This window comes from Phoca vitulina, unplaced genomic scaffold (genome assembly GCF_004348235.1).
Source record: "Phoca vitulina isolate PV1807 unplaced genomic scaffold, GSC_HSeal_1.0 scaffold80, whole genome shotgun sequence".
NCBI classification, from domain to species: domain Eukaryota; kingdom Metazoa; phylum Chordata; class Mammalia; order Carnivora; family Phocidae; genus Phoca; species Phoca vitulina.
Genome location: NW_022589783.1, coordinates 522,759 through 537,328, shown reverse-complemented (window position 1 = coordinate 537,328; position 14,570 = coordinate 522,759). Strand labels below are relative to the sequence as shown.

The window sequence follows — 14,570 nt, the reverse complement described above, 5'->3', positions numbered from 1 at the left end:
AGCAGCTTCAGGCCTTATTTCTGGGGAACAGATACCTCTATGTAATGAAACTAGCAACATCAGAGATCTAAAATTCAAGTTACCTCCTGGGAAATGTAAATTTTATAAATACTAAAAGTAGTCAGTCCTTAGGAGAAAAGATTCCTAAATGCTAAATGAAGTTTTAAAAAATACAAATCATTTTTCATTGTTTCCATCATTAAACTTAAGTTAAAAATGTTTTCACAACAGAAAGGAAAAATGATAAAACATTTAACGAAGAGAAGCCAGGTTCTGAAACAAACAGTCTTGGTTCTGGTTAACGCCCAGTCGTTACCTGCGGGTATTTAAAACAGCTCATACACAGCCTTGCATACAGTACAGGTTAGTTTCAAGACACGCACACTTGAAGCGGCAGAGCAGAGCGGCCGACCCCGGAGTCTGCCTGCATGACGACATTCAACACCACCAGGGACTAACTGCAAACTTAACTACGGATTCACTGACTCTATGTCCAAATCTTCACACTGAATCTACAAATGATAAAGTCATTTTCAATGTCTTCTGGCAGATATATAGGTTTAAAGAAATTTAAATATTGCATTTTCAAGTTTCTAATATAGATAGCAGAAGCAGCCAGATGTAGCGTCAGATTACAGAAACGGTTTTATAACCCAGTGGGTGCTGCGTGAGGAGGGGTGGGGTGTCACGGGCCAGCAGTACTCTCCTCAGCCGAACTATGGTGAGAGGCAGGGGAGAAAGCCTGGGTCACTCCCCGACTCCTCACGCCATCACGAGATGGGGCTGTGAGAGTCTGGCCCTGGGCCCTGGTCAGGCCACTCCAGGTAATCACGCAGCCCAGCTCCGCGCCCAGACCACCTGGAAGGAGGCTGATCTCTCACTCACTCACTCACTGAACACAGTACCTACTATGCAGCAAGCACAGACGCCATGGTATTAGTTACTGCAGGTTCCACTGTCACCCTGTCCTCGGGGTAACAGCAACTTCCCAGTGGTCCTAAGGGGGGCACTGAACAACCCGACTTACGCTCCCCATGTGGTGAACAGACAGGTTCGGGGCTGCCACTGCACTAACCCACCACGTGGCAAAGTCACCTGACAACCAGGCAAACCACCGGGAGAAGAACCGCGAGAGAAACTCTGGACTCAGGCACGTCTGACACCAAAAACCCCTTTGAACTCCCAGTCGCATCAGCCTATGACTTCCTTTTTGGTATGAGCTACTTTGTGTTACGTATCTGTCACCTGAAAGCAAGAGTCCCAATCAGCAAAGTGACGGAAGGTGAGAGGGACTGGTTTGATTATTAAGTGCTCTAAACGAGTCCTTTAATGAATGAAGTGTACCTGTTTGCATGATTCGGAGACTCCATTGTAAAAGTTGTATCTGAAACTTGTAATCGCCAAGGCCAACCATCACAACATCCTTACATACTGTCAGGTAGGTCTGTAAGAGACACAGGTGTGCGGTGTGATTTACAAGAAACTGAGAGCCAAAAAAGGAAAATAAATCCAGCCTGGTAAAGCTTCTAATATCTGACTGTACTACTAATTATCTCCTAAAGCAAGTGTTTACAAAGATGTTTTACAAAGGAATTTTCATAAAGATACATTAGTTCTCATTTTTATTTCCATAAGAAATCTGGAAACCCATTTTATGTCATTCCACAGACATTAATGAAAACCTATTACATGGAAGGTGTAAAACTCCATAAATATTATGCGGTTTATGTTTTGGGAAAAGACAAACTCTGGGTGTTGAAATGACGCTATATTGAAGAAGAGCAACACTACTGTCCAAAGTTACAACTTTAAAATAGAAAATAAAATCTGGAAGCACATCACAGACTTGGTGAAGAGAAAGTTTCCATGTTGTCAGACTTCTAACCTGGATGATTTGCTGATAAACAACCCTATGAAGCTTGAGATATTCTTCTTCTTGATCTTGAATAAAAGACAGAACTTTGTTTTCTAACCAAAACCCAGTGTCTTCCAAAATGGACAGGTAAACTTTCCCTTCTGAGCAGAACTGTCCAACAACAGAAAGACAAATTAGTAATGGAACCAGCTCTGCCAAAAGACTTTGTGTTCAGTCGCACAGCCAGGCACAGACTCACCTGGTGCTGAAGATGAATACCCAGTCGGCAGTGGAGGCTGAAGGCTCGCAGGGCCATTGCTTCATTAAAGTTATGAGGTTTCCCACCTGGCAACTGCAAAATTGATTCCAGATCGGCCTGCAAAATAAAAAAACCTGTGGCCATGTTCCGACTACTAAGTCACTACCACACCATATACAGTGAGGACAATCTGAAGAACCTGACACGTAGCTACAGTTGGAGGTGATCTAATAACACAACAAAACTGAGAAATGTACAGTTTTCCCTTCCTCTCCCCCCAAAAGATCCTCCCTTCTATGTTACTCATTTATTTAATTTATATTTTTTTGTTTCGAATTTTTATTTAAATTCTAGTTAGTTAACGTATAGCATAATATTGGTTTCATGAGCAGATCCTCCCTTCTAAAGGACAAGATAAAATCTCTTAACAGTTATTGCTCAGGAAACTGTCAGGATCAAGCACACAAAGCATCTGCCCCTGGGGCAAACTGTGACCTGCTCCCAGCCAGGGGGCTATGAGCCCAGACCATCAAAGGAAAGAGAAAGAAAGGCAGTTCCTCAGGAGAACATGTTCTCGCCACCCAGGCAGGGCCGGAGCCTCAGCTTGCCCACAGCTCCCTAACCCTGTACCTTAAAAGGAGGAGTGCCTTAGAGTTGGGAAGTGTCGGGGAGCCTGTGTTTGGCTGTCACATGGACAGGGCGTAGGGCTATCATCTGTGCCCCTACTAGCGAAGGCTGAGGGGGAACGCGCCCACCCACCTTCCCCAGAACCCACAGGCCGCCCTACTTTGGGCAGCAGCACAGCCAGCGCCCCGCTTAGTCCACAGGCAAAATCCCAGCACCTCCCACCCGTGCCTGGCTGCCAGCCCTGGCCCACGTCCTGCCCTGGACAGCTGTGCGCCTCCTTCTCCTCCTTCAAACCTCTGCCTCCTCTTCCCCCATCTAATGCTGGTGCTAAAGCACTGGAGGGTCGGCCTCTGGCTGACCAAACCAGCAGCAGTCACAGAGGCAGCCTCTGACGGCTGGCCCTGGAGATGGCCAGAGAGCCAGTAAGGAAGAAGGAAATATTGAGGTCACAGGAAACACCCTCCAAAGATTCCTAGAAAAGCCTGCCAAGGACTGTGAGGGGAAGCTAGTATTCCCATATCGATGCGTGACGAGTACAGCAAGAGAAGTACAGGAAGAAGTCTTCCTACAGACTGGTGTGTTCTGAGAAAGAGGGCTATCCACGGGCCTGGAAACTGTAAGCTAGCTCCCCTCTTGTCCCGCCAGTTAGTCACCTGAGTGTCCTGTCCTTGTCTGCAAACTGAAGGAGTGGGTTAGACAACTCTCAACTCCTTTCCAGCCTGAAAAATTCTGTACTCTAAGTATGAAAAATTTAGATCTTATTTTGTCACTCGTACTAATTACATGGACTCACTCAACTCTCATGGTGTCCATATCTGTTCTATAAAGTTACCTTTGACATTTCAAGTGCTTTCAAAAGGTGGTTAAGTTTCTTCTGGGGAGCAGAGAGCAGGCACTGTCGATTCCTTGGATGGGTCAGCAGATACTCTGTGTAAACCAGGGCCAATTCAGGTTTTACTGGGCGTGTGTCATGGATTTGCACTTTCCGTTTAGATGCTGAGTTACTCTGAAAGAACAGAGCAAAAAACTGATAATTAAAACACACGTTCTGGGGTGCTTGGGTGGCTCAGACAGTTGAGCATCTGCCTTCGGCTCGGGTCATGATCTCAGAGTCCTGGGATTAATCCCGCACTGGGCTCCCTGCTCTGTGGGGGGTCTGCTTCTCCCTCTGCCCCTCACCCCACTTATTCTCTGTCTTTCAAATGAATAAATAAAATCTTTAAAAAAAATAAAACACATGTTCTCAGGAAAACATGATTTCTAACACACACATATCCTCATTCAGCAATTTTAAAGAAACATGACAGAAATACACCTTGTTCTGGGGTTGTTCTTCTGGCAACCAGTCGCAGATGAGTTCCAGAATGTGTCCCACTTGTCCCCAGGAGCAGAGACAGTCCAACAAAGTACAATAGCGCTTGTCTGCTGCTCCTTCCTCCTGGTTTCTTAATGTGGAAATCACACCACAGCTGAAAATGTCGAATATATAAAATCAGATCTAACATTTCAGTTAACAGTTTCCCACTCCTCAAAAAGGTGAAAAAAAATAAGGAAGCTAAAAACTGAAGGTACATAAGACCCTCTTATCGTAGGAACTCTTGGACATTCTCCACTACAGGAATAAATATAGTTTCCCACAATTACTACACAGGATAAGTTCCAACACAAAACACGGAATCTGAACACAGCCTGAGGAACACTGAAGTCAAGGCAGTCCCATACGAGTATTAAGTTACCAAGGACATGCCAGTTCCATAAAACCCCCCACTTTTCTCTGTCATCTCCATCAGACTCTAAAGACTCCTAGTTTTTTGGGAATAATTTTTGCTTAGCATCAAAACATTAATTTTTTTCACAAATACGGATAAAAGTGAGTCATTTTTACTGAGATAATAACCAACACTCTAGAACGCCACCATCCAGTAAAAAATACAACATGAGCTACAAAAGCAAGCTACTTAGGTCATTTTAAATTTTCTAGTAGCTACCTTAAAAAAGTAAAGAAAAGCAGGTACAATTAATTTCAATAATATATCTTATCCAACCCACTGTCTCCACAATGTTGTCTTCAGGTGTAACTGACAGAGAGCCACTAGCTCTTCGTGCTCCTCCTTCCACACCAGGCCCTGAGCCCACATGCACTCTGCGCCTTCAGCACATCTCAGCCCAGGCAGCCACACGCCAGATGCACACAGGCATCATGACTCCGCAGTCCCTTCATGCTGGGCTTGAGAAACACCCACAGACGTTAAAGTGGACAGCTTCAGGGCCACATAGGCTCTTCCTATACTCCTTAGCAACTCCAGAGCCCACTGGAAACTGTATCCTGCTGCTTTCCCATCACCACTGTGAACTTAGAGCTGAAGCATGACCCACACATTCTGCTGAATGTCACATTAGTAACTAAGCACGACGAAGGCAGAGAGAGAGAGAAGGAGAGAGAGAGAGGAAGGATACCTGGCAGGGTTCCCACTCACAACGAGAGAGAGAGAGAGAGGAAGAGAGGGAGGGAGGGGGAGAGAGGAAGGATACCTGGCAGGGTTCCCACTCATAACGAGAGAGAGAGAGAGAGAGAGAGAGAGAGAGAGAGAGAGAGAGAGAGAGGGAGGGAGGGAGAGAGAGGAAGGATACCTGGCAGGGTTCTCATGAGAGAGAGAGAGAGAGGGAGAGAGGGAGGGAGGGAGAGGGAGGGAGGATACCTGGCAGGGTTCTCACTCATGACCCAAGGGCGGGGAGAGGGGAGGGAGGGAGGGGTTACCTGAATGCAGGCACAGCAGAGGCCGGCATAAAGGACATGAGCATAAACAAAGGGATCTTGCAGCGATCATCCTAAAAGCATAAAAAGGGGGGAAAAGGGTATTTAAACGCAATGACATTTTGAAAGGCTGTCCACATAACTTCCTAATAACCTATCTTCAGAGCTGCTCGGTAGGAATTAGAGCACTCCTTTCAGTGTTCAATGGGAAACTTAAACCTACTGGTACGCCTTATATTGGAGAAGCAGTTTCAAAGTTTTAAGTGACATTTACCACTCGTGTGATGTATTAATTTGTGCAAATATTTATTAGGCACCTACTGTGTATGAATTGCAAACCCAGATCCCGGGAGATACATCAATAAGCAGAATAGACAAATTCCTTGCTTTTGAGGCACTGACTTCTATTTTAAAAACAATACTGATTAAAGGGAGAAAAAAATTAACTCTGTACACTTGGTATCCTGAATATAAATGTCAAGAGAATGACCTAGTCAGAAAAAAACTTTTCCATAAAATAATCAGAAAATCTTTGCGAAGACAATATAGTTTACTGGAAAATGTTATAGGCTTAGGAGCTACCAAGCCCAATCTAGGTCCAACCAGACCCCACGTTTTACCAGCTGCATCAGCACAGAGCAAAGAGGCAGGGCCAAGGTCCGTTTCCTCCTCTGCAAGAAGGGCGGGCGCTGTCGGGGGAGCGAGACAGGCACACCACGGCACCCCATCCGCGGTGGCACTTAATAAGCCATAGCCATACCAATGTTATTGTGATTACACCATTAAAACAAAGAGTAGACCAGGCTCAATCAAAAACACTTAACAGAAAATATCCTTGGTTGATTGGGAGAATAAGAGATGGTGGACCCTAACAGAAAAAAAAATAACAATTTCCCCCAAAATACACTTGAAACAGAACCAGGGACAACACCGAAATTTGATCTGCACTTACTCTGCATTCAGTTGGAGTGGACCCACCCCTCCCCCGCAACTCCCAATACAAAAAATGTTTACTTAATGTTACAAAAGCAGACTGCTAATTACCACTAATTCCACTCTGTCTGGATTATTGACTGTTTATTCATTTATAAAGAAGACCACAATGTTCTCGGAGCAACCGAGTGCAGAGAAGTTCTCTTGCCAGAATCATTTGAAATTAACTGAATTAATTAACTGCCTTCCTTGGGTCCCTAGATACCTTCAGGCCACACTGCTCATCTATCATCTCATCTAGTATTCTATGGGCTTCTCTGTTATCGTCTGAGAATTTTGAGATAATGCTGGTTTCCCAGCCCAGTGTAATTATTTGAGCTTTTAAATGTACTAATAACTTTAGCAATTTAGATTATTTACCTTCCTGAACAGGTCACAGTTGCATTTCAGGGACACAATGAAGCTCAGAGACTTGACAGTCACAGAAATGAGGCTCAGAACAGCTAAGGGGTCAAGGTCACATAAGCCGTTTTGGAAAAGCCCAAAAGTAAAATTCATCAAGAGAAGGATGGTTCATAAAACCTATGATCGTTCTATATTTAAACCAGGCTTTCTTTATAATCGGGAGTACATTTTCATCTCTAGCTCAGTCTTACTTCTATTTGTTTTGGAAATACGAACTTCCCTCAGAAGTAAAAAGTCAAGAAACAGGTTTCCTTCATCCAAATAGAAGTTATATGCATGGTTCTATTTGCAGACACAACTCAAACACTTCAGAAACCCATTTGCTTACAGTATGCCATCAAATGCCTAAAAGTGCTCACGAAACTTAGCCGCTATGGCATCATGTTTGCCAACTCCTTTCTCAATTCCCAGCTAATCAAACTAAATTCTCAAATGGTGTCACAGACCATTGAAGACAGAAAAACTGAGCACTCACCCCCAAATTTCCCTGAGTACTGGGGATATGAAATGGGAAGACATATGGCCTGCACCCTCGAGAAAGGCAAGAGGCCACTTCCCCTGCCAGGTGAGCGCTGGCTCAGCATCCCCCCTTACACATGACCAACCAGGTCCTGCCAGGTAAGCGTGTTGGGCATTTTGGCTAATTCTGCACAAATGCAATCTTAATACACCCACCCACAGTGTGAGCAGTCTTACCTTGAAGACTTTCAGGTACTCAGGGAGCACAGAGGCAAACTTGTTAATGGTGTAAACTCTGGCTTCCTTATTATTTTCCATACTTCTGTGAATACTTTTCCAGAGAATCACAACGATTTCTAACAAACCGGCCATGGATGCAACATCGCTTACAGACAATGTTTTGTCCAGAACCTAAGATACAAATAATTTGATTGTGAAAGAATCAAATCATAACAACTATTACGACAACAGCTCTATCTTTGAAAGTACATTCCAGACCTGAAGAAGAAACATAAAGGGTATCAAGTCTATTTTCATTTCATGAAAATGATTTTATCTTCTATTTGAAAATCTCTAGTAGAGGGACGCCTGGGTGGCTCAGTCGGTTCGGCAGCTGCCTTTGGCCCGGGTCATGATCCCAGGGTCCTGGGATCGAGTCCGACATCGGGCTCCCTGCTCAGCGGGAAGCCTGCTTCTCCCTCTCTCTCCCTCTGCTTGTGCTCTGTCAAATAAATAAAATCTTTAAAAAAAAAAAAAAAAAAAGGAAAGGAAAGAAAATCTCTAGTAGAGGTAAATGCCTTTAAAAGCCCACTCAAGAAATAAATGCTAAATGAACCCTATATCCTTTCAATCAACACTTTATGTGAACTAAAAATCCTCTAAAAATCAAAATGTATAAACTATTGTCTTTAGGGACATAATAAGCAAGTAAAGAGCATACTTCTACTGAATCTTCTGAATTACTGCAAGATGTCACTTCTTGCCATACACTTTGATGTGAACAGACTGGGGGAGGAAGGAAGGATTTACCTAATGTGATTGCTACTGAGACTCAGCTACAAACTCGGCCCGTCAGATCACCCCAGGCTCTCCACTATGCAGGCCTGGGGAGGGCTGATGATGACCAACTCCCACTCAATCACTGGCTTCCTCAGTTTGTTCTAAAATAACACACCGTTCACACCTTCTGAGCTTACGCTGGCTGTGAGCAATAATCGCTGCTATGTTCTTCTGCGTGCTCCATTTAAGCCACAGATGCCCCCTGGCAAGTCTTCTTTTGCACAGAACACAGACCCCAGAACACAACCAGCTCACACACACACTGACAGGGTCTGCTAGCCAGCCCTACAATGGGACTGACCAAAGACATCTGATAACCTGCGAGCAACCACTACAGACAATTTCCTGAAAAGGGACTACCTTGGGATGCAAAAGAAGATTCATTTCAGGAGTTGGTACTGTTGTGCTATCTACTCAAACGCAATGAAAAAAGACAGTTTAAAAGAAAACAAACTTGGGGCACCTGGCTGGCTCAGTCGGTAGAGCATGTGACCCTTGATCTCTGGGTCTTGAATCCAAGCCCCACGTCGGGTGCAGAGTTTACTTAAACAAAATGAGAATAGCCACATGACAAAGTGTATTTCTTGTCTAATATAAACTGTAATAGACCTACACACTTCTAAAAGCTTGTGTTTTCTAATGGTACAGAAACTGACCCAAAGTGTTATAAAAAATACCTAGGTTTTTAATAATAGGGGTGGAGGGTTTCTTCAAAATTTACAAAATGTAATAGTCTCTCAGCTAGTACATCACAAACTATGTCTCTGCTCTTCTGCAAACCATTTCCACCATCAGTCTGAGTTTGCAGTGGTGGCCCAGGGAGAAGCTGTGCTTTCTCCCTGGGCATCACTGCCTCCACCTCCCACGCCGTGACCCCACGCGCCAGAACCGTGGACTGAGACTGTCATGCTGGCCTCTCCAGCTGAGGTTTCTGAAGATGTAGGGTGATGCGGTCAGCTTCCTGAAAAATTCTGCCCATACAATCTGTATACTGAGGGAAAAACCCTGGAGAGAGGAACTTAAATTCCACCAAAAATAAAAGCAGAACTAACTCCAAATGCCCTGGGCTGAAGGCTTTCCAAATTGAGGCCGAGGAGGTCTGTGAGTGGCTAGAACTGCTAGTCGGGGTCCACTGTCAGGATAAAACCCAGTCCCACTCTTTCTGTGCATTTTCCTCCTTGATTCCACACCTGCCTCCCTGACTGGGATAGAGACAAGGACTTGTTTTTTTTTTTTTTTTAATTTAAAATATTTTATTTATTTATTTGACAGAGAGAGGCACAGCGAGAGAGGGAACACAAGCAGGGGGAGTGGGGGAGGGAGAAGCAGGCTTCCCGCCAAGTGGGGAACCCGATGTGGGGCTCCATCCCAGGACCCTGGGATCATGACCTGAGCCGAAAGCAGCTGCTTAACCGACTGAGCCACCCAGGCGCCCCAAGAGACGAGGACGTGGTTAAACAGAGTCTAGGCTGATGGAGTGGTGGCCCTCCAGCTGCAAGCCCATGGGCACAGGTGTCCCTGGGGTGCATGCAGAAGTCGTCAGGCCAGCGTGAGACCCGTGAGCAAACCTGGCACCCTCTCCTACAAAGAGGCCTGTGTCAGAGGTGGTGCGACGCAGGCGGGGACTGAGGCAGGGTCAGACTGTATGCGAGGACCTCGCCTTGGGGCCTACATGCAGGACCAGGTCTCAGCAAAAGCACAGACTGTCTCTTGCGACTTCTTTTAAAGGCCAGTTTCCTAATCTATTTGGGTACTACAAAACTACTCCCAAATTTTACTTTAGATGTACATAAGCATGAAAGTTTGTTTATAAGCTTAGGATACTGCTTATAAGTAATGTGTCTCTCTTAAATTTCTTTTAAGTGGTCACTCTGGATTCTGAAGAAATAGCAGCTAACCAGTCCCTTTGATTAACTACTTTTTATTTTTTTAATTTTTATTAGTTTTTTTGAAGATTTATTTATTTGAGAGTGTGTGTGTGCGCGCGCACACATGTGCGGGCAGGGGAAGGGGCAGTGGGAGAGGGAGAGAGAGAATCTCAAACAGACCTCCCAGCTGAGAGCAGAGCCGCACTCGAGCTCGATCCCACGACCCTGAGGTCATGAACTGAGCTAAAATCATGAGTCGGATGCTCAACCAACTGAGCCACCCAGGCGCCCCAATTAATTACTTTTTAAAAGATAATTCTAAGGGCGCCTGGATGGCTCAGTTGGTTAAGCGTCCGCCTTCAGCTCAGGTCATGATCCTGGGGTCCTGGGATCGAGCCCCACATCGGGCTCCCTGCTCAGCAGGGAGTCTGCTTCTCCCTCTGCTGCTCCCCCTGATTGTGCTCTCTCTCAAATAAATAAATAAATGAATAAATAAATAAATAGTTCTAAATAAAGCTCATTCCTAGAAATTCAACCCCCAGATGTTTCTAGTAGAATCTCACAGCAGTGGCTATGAGTAAATCCTTAAGAACATTAACACCCACTAATTATAAAATATGGTAACATCCAGAATCCAATCCAGGTGTATGCTATACCCAGGTCGAATTAAAATATACAGAGAAGCTTAAGGCCAAGGCCAAAATTTGGGACAGGTGTTACCAGTAGTAAATTTTCCTCTGTGTTAAATCCTACCCAAACTCCACAATGAACTACAAAGGATATAGAGCAATTCTTTCAAAAACATTATTCATGATCCTCTACAATAACTTGCTGAATTATCAATACTAAAGGGATAATGGGAAATCAAAATATTGCTAACATAACAGTCCATGGAAATGCCAGTGTTCTGCCTTTCTCTAAGCAAGGGGCACAGGGACCTTGTGTTCCTTGAGGCAACACGGCCGCAGGTGCAGCTGGGCCGGGGCAAACCCGACCACACTCACGTTCTCCTTCTCCCTCTCCTCGTGGCTCTCGTGGCGCTCGCGCACAGCCCTCCGGATGCAGGCATTCAAGCAGTGGCGAATCACATGAATCAGCTTTGCTAAAATGTTTAAAATAATCGATAATTAACGTACATGTTTCTTCAACAAAATTATCTTTCTAACAGTAAGATTATAATCCCAAACAATTAAAAGTATCATTTTAAAGGAAATCATTAAGAAATGCACTACAGCGTGGAGTTTACTGAAATGACCAACACTGAGGATATGGGACATTCGTTATGCTTTAGGGACACAACACAACGAGCACGGAGATGTAGGCGTCCCACACCTATATTAGTGCAGGCGGTGTGCTCGTGAGCATGCTGATAGAACTTCCTGGCGGCTGCGTGGTTCATCTGGACCAGCGTGACGCAGCGCTCACACCACACCTCTTCGGGCTGGTTCACGGGCAGGAAAGAGTTGAAGATAAGGTTCACCAGGCGCCGAGACACAGGCCGGGATTCTGATTCCAGACGAACCAAAATATGCTCCATGGGGCATATTTTCCAAAACTATGTAAAACATACACAGAAGGGAATAGTCAATTGTCCCTGTAATCTTGAAAACACTTTCTAAGCAAAATTTCCTGAGCAAAATAAAAAAGGAACTAATCTTTATAGTCAAGAAAATTCATTTCAAATGACTATACCAGAAACTGTGACTCTTCTGTAGAGAAATTAGAATAAATCCATATTTTAAAAAGCATTGACATTATTAAGGTACTGAAGTATAACACTGTTGGGAGGGTTAATTACAACTAATTAGTATCATGCTTGGTGTAAACTCTCAAATGATAACTATGATTATCAGTCTCATAATTTAAAAATTTCCTGAAACACCAACTTCGGCCCATTAATGTGAAAAGTGAATAGAAAAATTTACAACACTTTGACACAGAGAGCTAAAGTGGATACCCTATTCCCTACGTCGGAGACATCACTCCTGAACCCCAGAGACACCTGGTCCCCCACCCATGGCAGGCAGCACCCTCTGGCCCATCGCTGCCTCCCCGCTCCAGGGCCAGCTTGCCTAGATGACCACACCGGCCTCCTCCAGCCCACCGTACAGCTGCTGCGTGACCACGACTGTCCTCTAGCCCCTCTGCTCCAAAGCCTCGAAGTTGTCTACTGCCTACAGAAGAGAGACAAACTTCCAAGCAAGACATTCCAGACAAGAGAAAAACAGCAGGAGAAAGAAAACAGATTCTAATGGTGGAGCGTTCAAATCCTGTCCTAGTCACTTCTCGGCTGGCAATCCTGTACAAATACCTATAGCTGGCAGTTTCCTCCTCTGTATAATGGGGATAATACCACCGACACGCATTCTCCTCAAGGACCTAGCTCTAACAATCTGCCCCTTTCCAGGATTTTCAACTGGATCTTTCTCATCAGCATTTAAGTATTTTCAAGTCATTCCACCTCTTAAAACAAAAGCCTCCCACAAAACTCTGCTTGAATTTCCTTTCTCCTTGCAGCTCACCTTCCCTCTGCCCTGGGACCTGCCTCTGCCCCCACCTCTTCTTCCCCACCCCACTTACAGCTCAGCCCACAGTAGTGCGGCTTCTACCCTCACTGAAATTGTTCTTGCCAAGGTCATAATGACCTTCTATTGAAAATCCAGATGAACATATTCACACCTCCCCTTCCAGGAAGTCTCTGAGCATCTGATGCTACTGATGACTTCCCCCAGAAACCTCCTGGGACACTTCCACTTAGACACCTCTTGGTATTTCTGAAAAAGTTATTAGAGTAAATAAAGACAGTAACTAAGCCCAAGTCCCACAGCCAACACTGCTACTCACAGTGGTACTAGGGGGCAAATGGCACCGGTGCCACCAGCAGTAAGTCACGCAGAGAGGATGGTATGGGGGCCCGGCTCTCAGCCCTCGCCCCACCAGAGGCAGTGGCTTCACAGAAGAGAGCCCACAGCCAACTAACTAGAAAAATGACTGAGTGAGGCTGGCAATTAAGGGTGAGAGGCAGTACTTTCAAGGTTCCAGAGAAGGTGGTAGTGATGAGTCTGAGGCTCCATCTGGCGGCTGTAACAACTTCCCTCCTCCCTCACCTCCCTGCGCCCTCCCTGCCTGCGTGTCGGTCCAGATGGGCTACTGGTTGTGAATGTGAGTGTACTGAGCTGTGATCCTCAACAGCAGGGTTGGCTAACAACCACACCAGCAAAAAACACTTGCCCAAACACTCAAGCGCACCTAGCTACCTGGTGCGATTTCACAACCACCGCAAAAGCAGATTCAACCCAAGACCAAAATGGCCAACGAATGGATTCACCGTTCACCTGCTCTACTACGCTGCCTGCGATCTCACAGGAAGGTGGAGGACGATGGTGTGCAGGCCACACACTGATGCAGAATGGAAGCAACAGGTCAAGGAGCAGAGCTGGCAACTCCAGATTGCTGAGCTCCTCTGGGCAACAGCACCCTCAGCAGGAGCATCACACCTTCCCCACATGAGAACTCATGGGTCAATTCTGCCTTCAGTAAATGTCAACCTCAGAACAGGCACAGCAACAGACCATTCCCAAGAGGGAAAAATCCAGAGGAAAGAGAAAGCCCTCCACTTGAGAACTCAGGTAAGCAAGGGCTCTTCAAGACTCGAGACCTCAGAGCTCCAACCTGGCTGCAAGAAATAACCAGGAAACATCCCAGATCTCAGCACAACAGCCCAGCCACAGAGCCAGTACCTGAGAAGTTCACGGTCTGTCCCCAGTCACATTAAAAAGGTTAACTCCTGGGCCTTCACGGAGACTACACCATCTTGAATGGGAACTAGCCATTGGCACTCTTACCAAACGCCAGGTTCCGGGGTGATTCTTATAACTAACACTTCCTGCGTGTCTGCCTTTCCAGAAACTCCCCATATTGTTTTTCTTTGATTCGCTTTCTCAAATAATGCAGAACAATTCTAATTAGCTCAGGATTCTGATTTGTTTTGTTTCAATTACCTGAAGTTTTATTTTACCCAAACATATCACCAGCAGGTTGGTATCTGCAACAGACAAGACCACAAGCAAATCGGTAACTGGTCTTTCACTTCAAACGTTAAGTGTGTCCATTACTAACACAAGCATGATCAGGGTCTGACAGCGTAGCAGGAGACCCCCGTCATTCTGACATGGTGGACGATCAGCCACTCCCACTTCCTGTTAGCTGCCTCTCCATCTTTCCAGAGATCTCACAGCTAAATCATTCTCTGCCTGGCTTTTGAACAGCTAAGATTTAAGATGAAAGAAG

The 14,570-nt window shown here is 45.3% G+C and overlaps 1 protein-coding gene across 4 annotated transcripts in view; it reads right to left on the bottom strand.

The window, feature by feature from the left end:
• Nucleotides 1-14,570, bottom strand: part of NCAPG2 (non-SMC condensin II complex subunit G2) — a 63,553-nt gene that overhangs the window by 15,805 nt on the left and 33,178 nt on the right. For 3 of the 4 annotated variants that reach the window (XM_032394388.1, XM_032394389.1, XM_032394391.1), the window contains 9 exons: nucleotides 11,613-11,835; nucleotides 11,285-11,382; nucleotides 7,591-7,764; nucleotides 5,500-5,570; nucleotides 4,057-4,210; nucleotides 3,574-3,747; nucleotides 2,115-2,231; nucleotides 1,886-2,026; nucleotides 1,345-1,444 (listed from right to left, as the gene is read on the bottom strand). In XM_032394388.1, the coding sequence (XP_032250279.1) occupies nucleotides 1,345-1,444; nucleotides 1,886-2,026; nucleotides 2,115-2,231; nucleotides 3,574-3,747; nucleotides 4,057-4,210; nucleotides 5,500-5,570; nucleotides 7,591-7,764; nucleotides 11,285-11,382; nucleotides 11,613-11,835 (1,252 nt within the window). The remainder of the gene's footprint in view (nucleotides 1-1,344; nucleotides 1,445-1,885; nucleotides 2,027-2,114; nucleotides 2,232-3,573; nucleotides 3,748-4,056; nucleotides 4,211-5,499; nucleotides 5,571-7,590; nucleotides 7,765-11,284; nucleotides 11,383-11,612; nucleotides 11,836-14,570) is intronic. The other variant, XM_032394392.1, reaches the window with a different exon arrangement.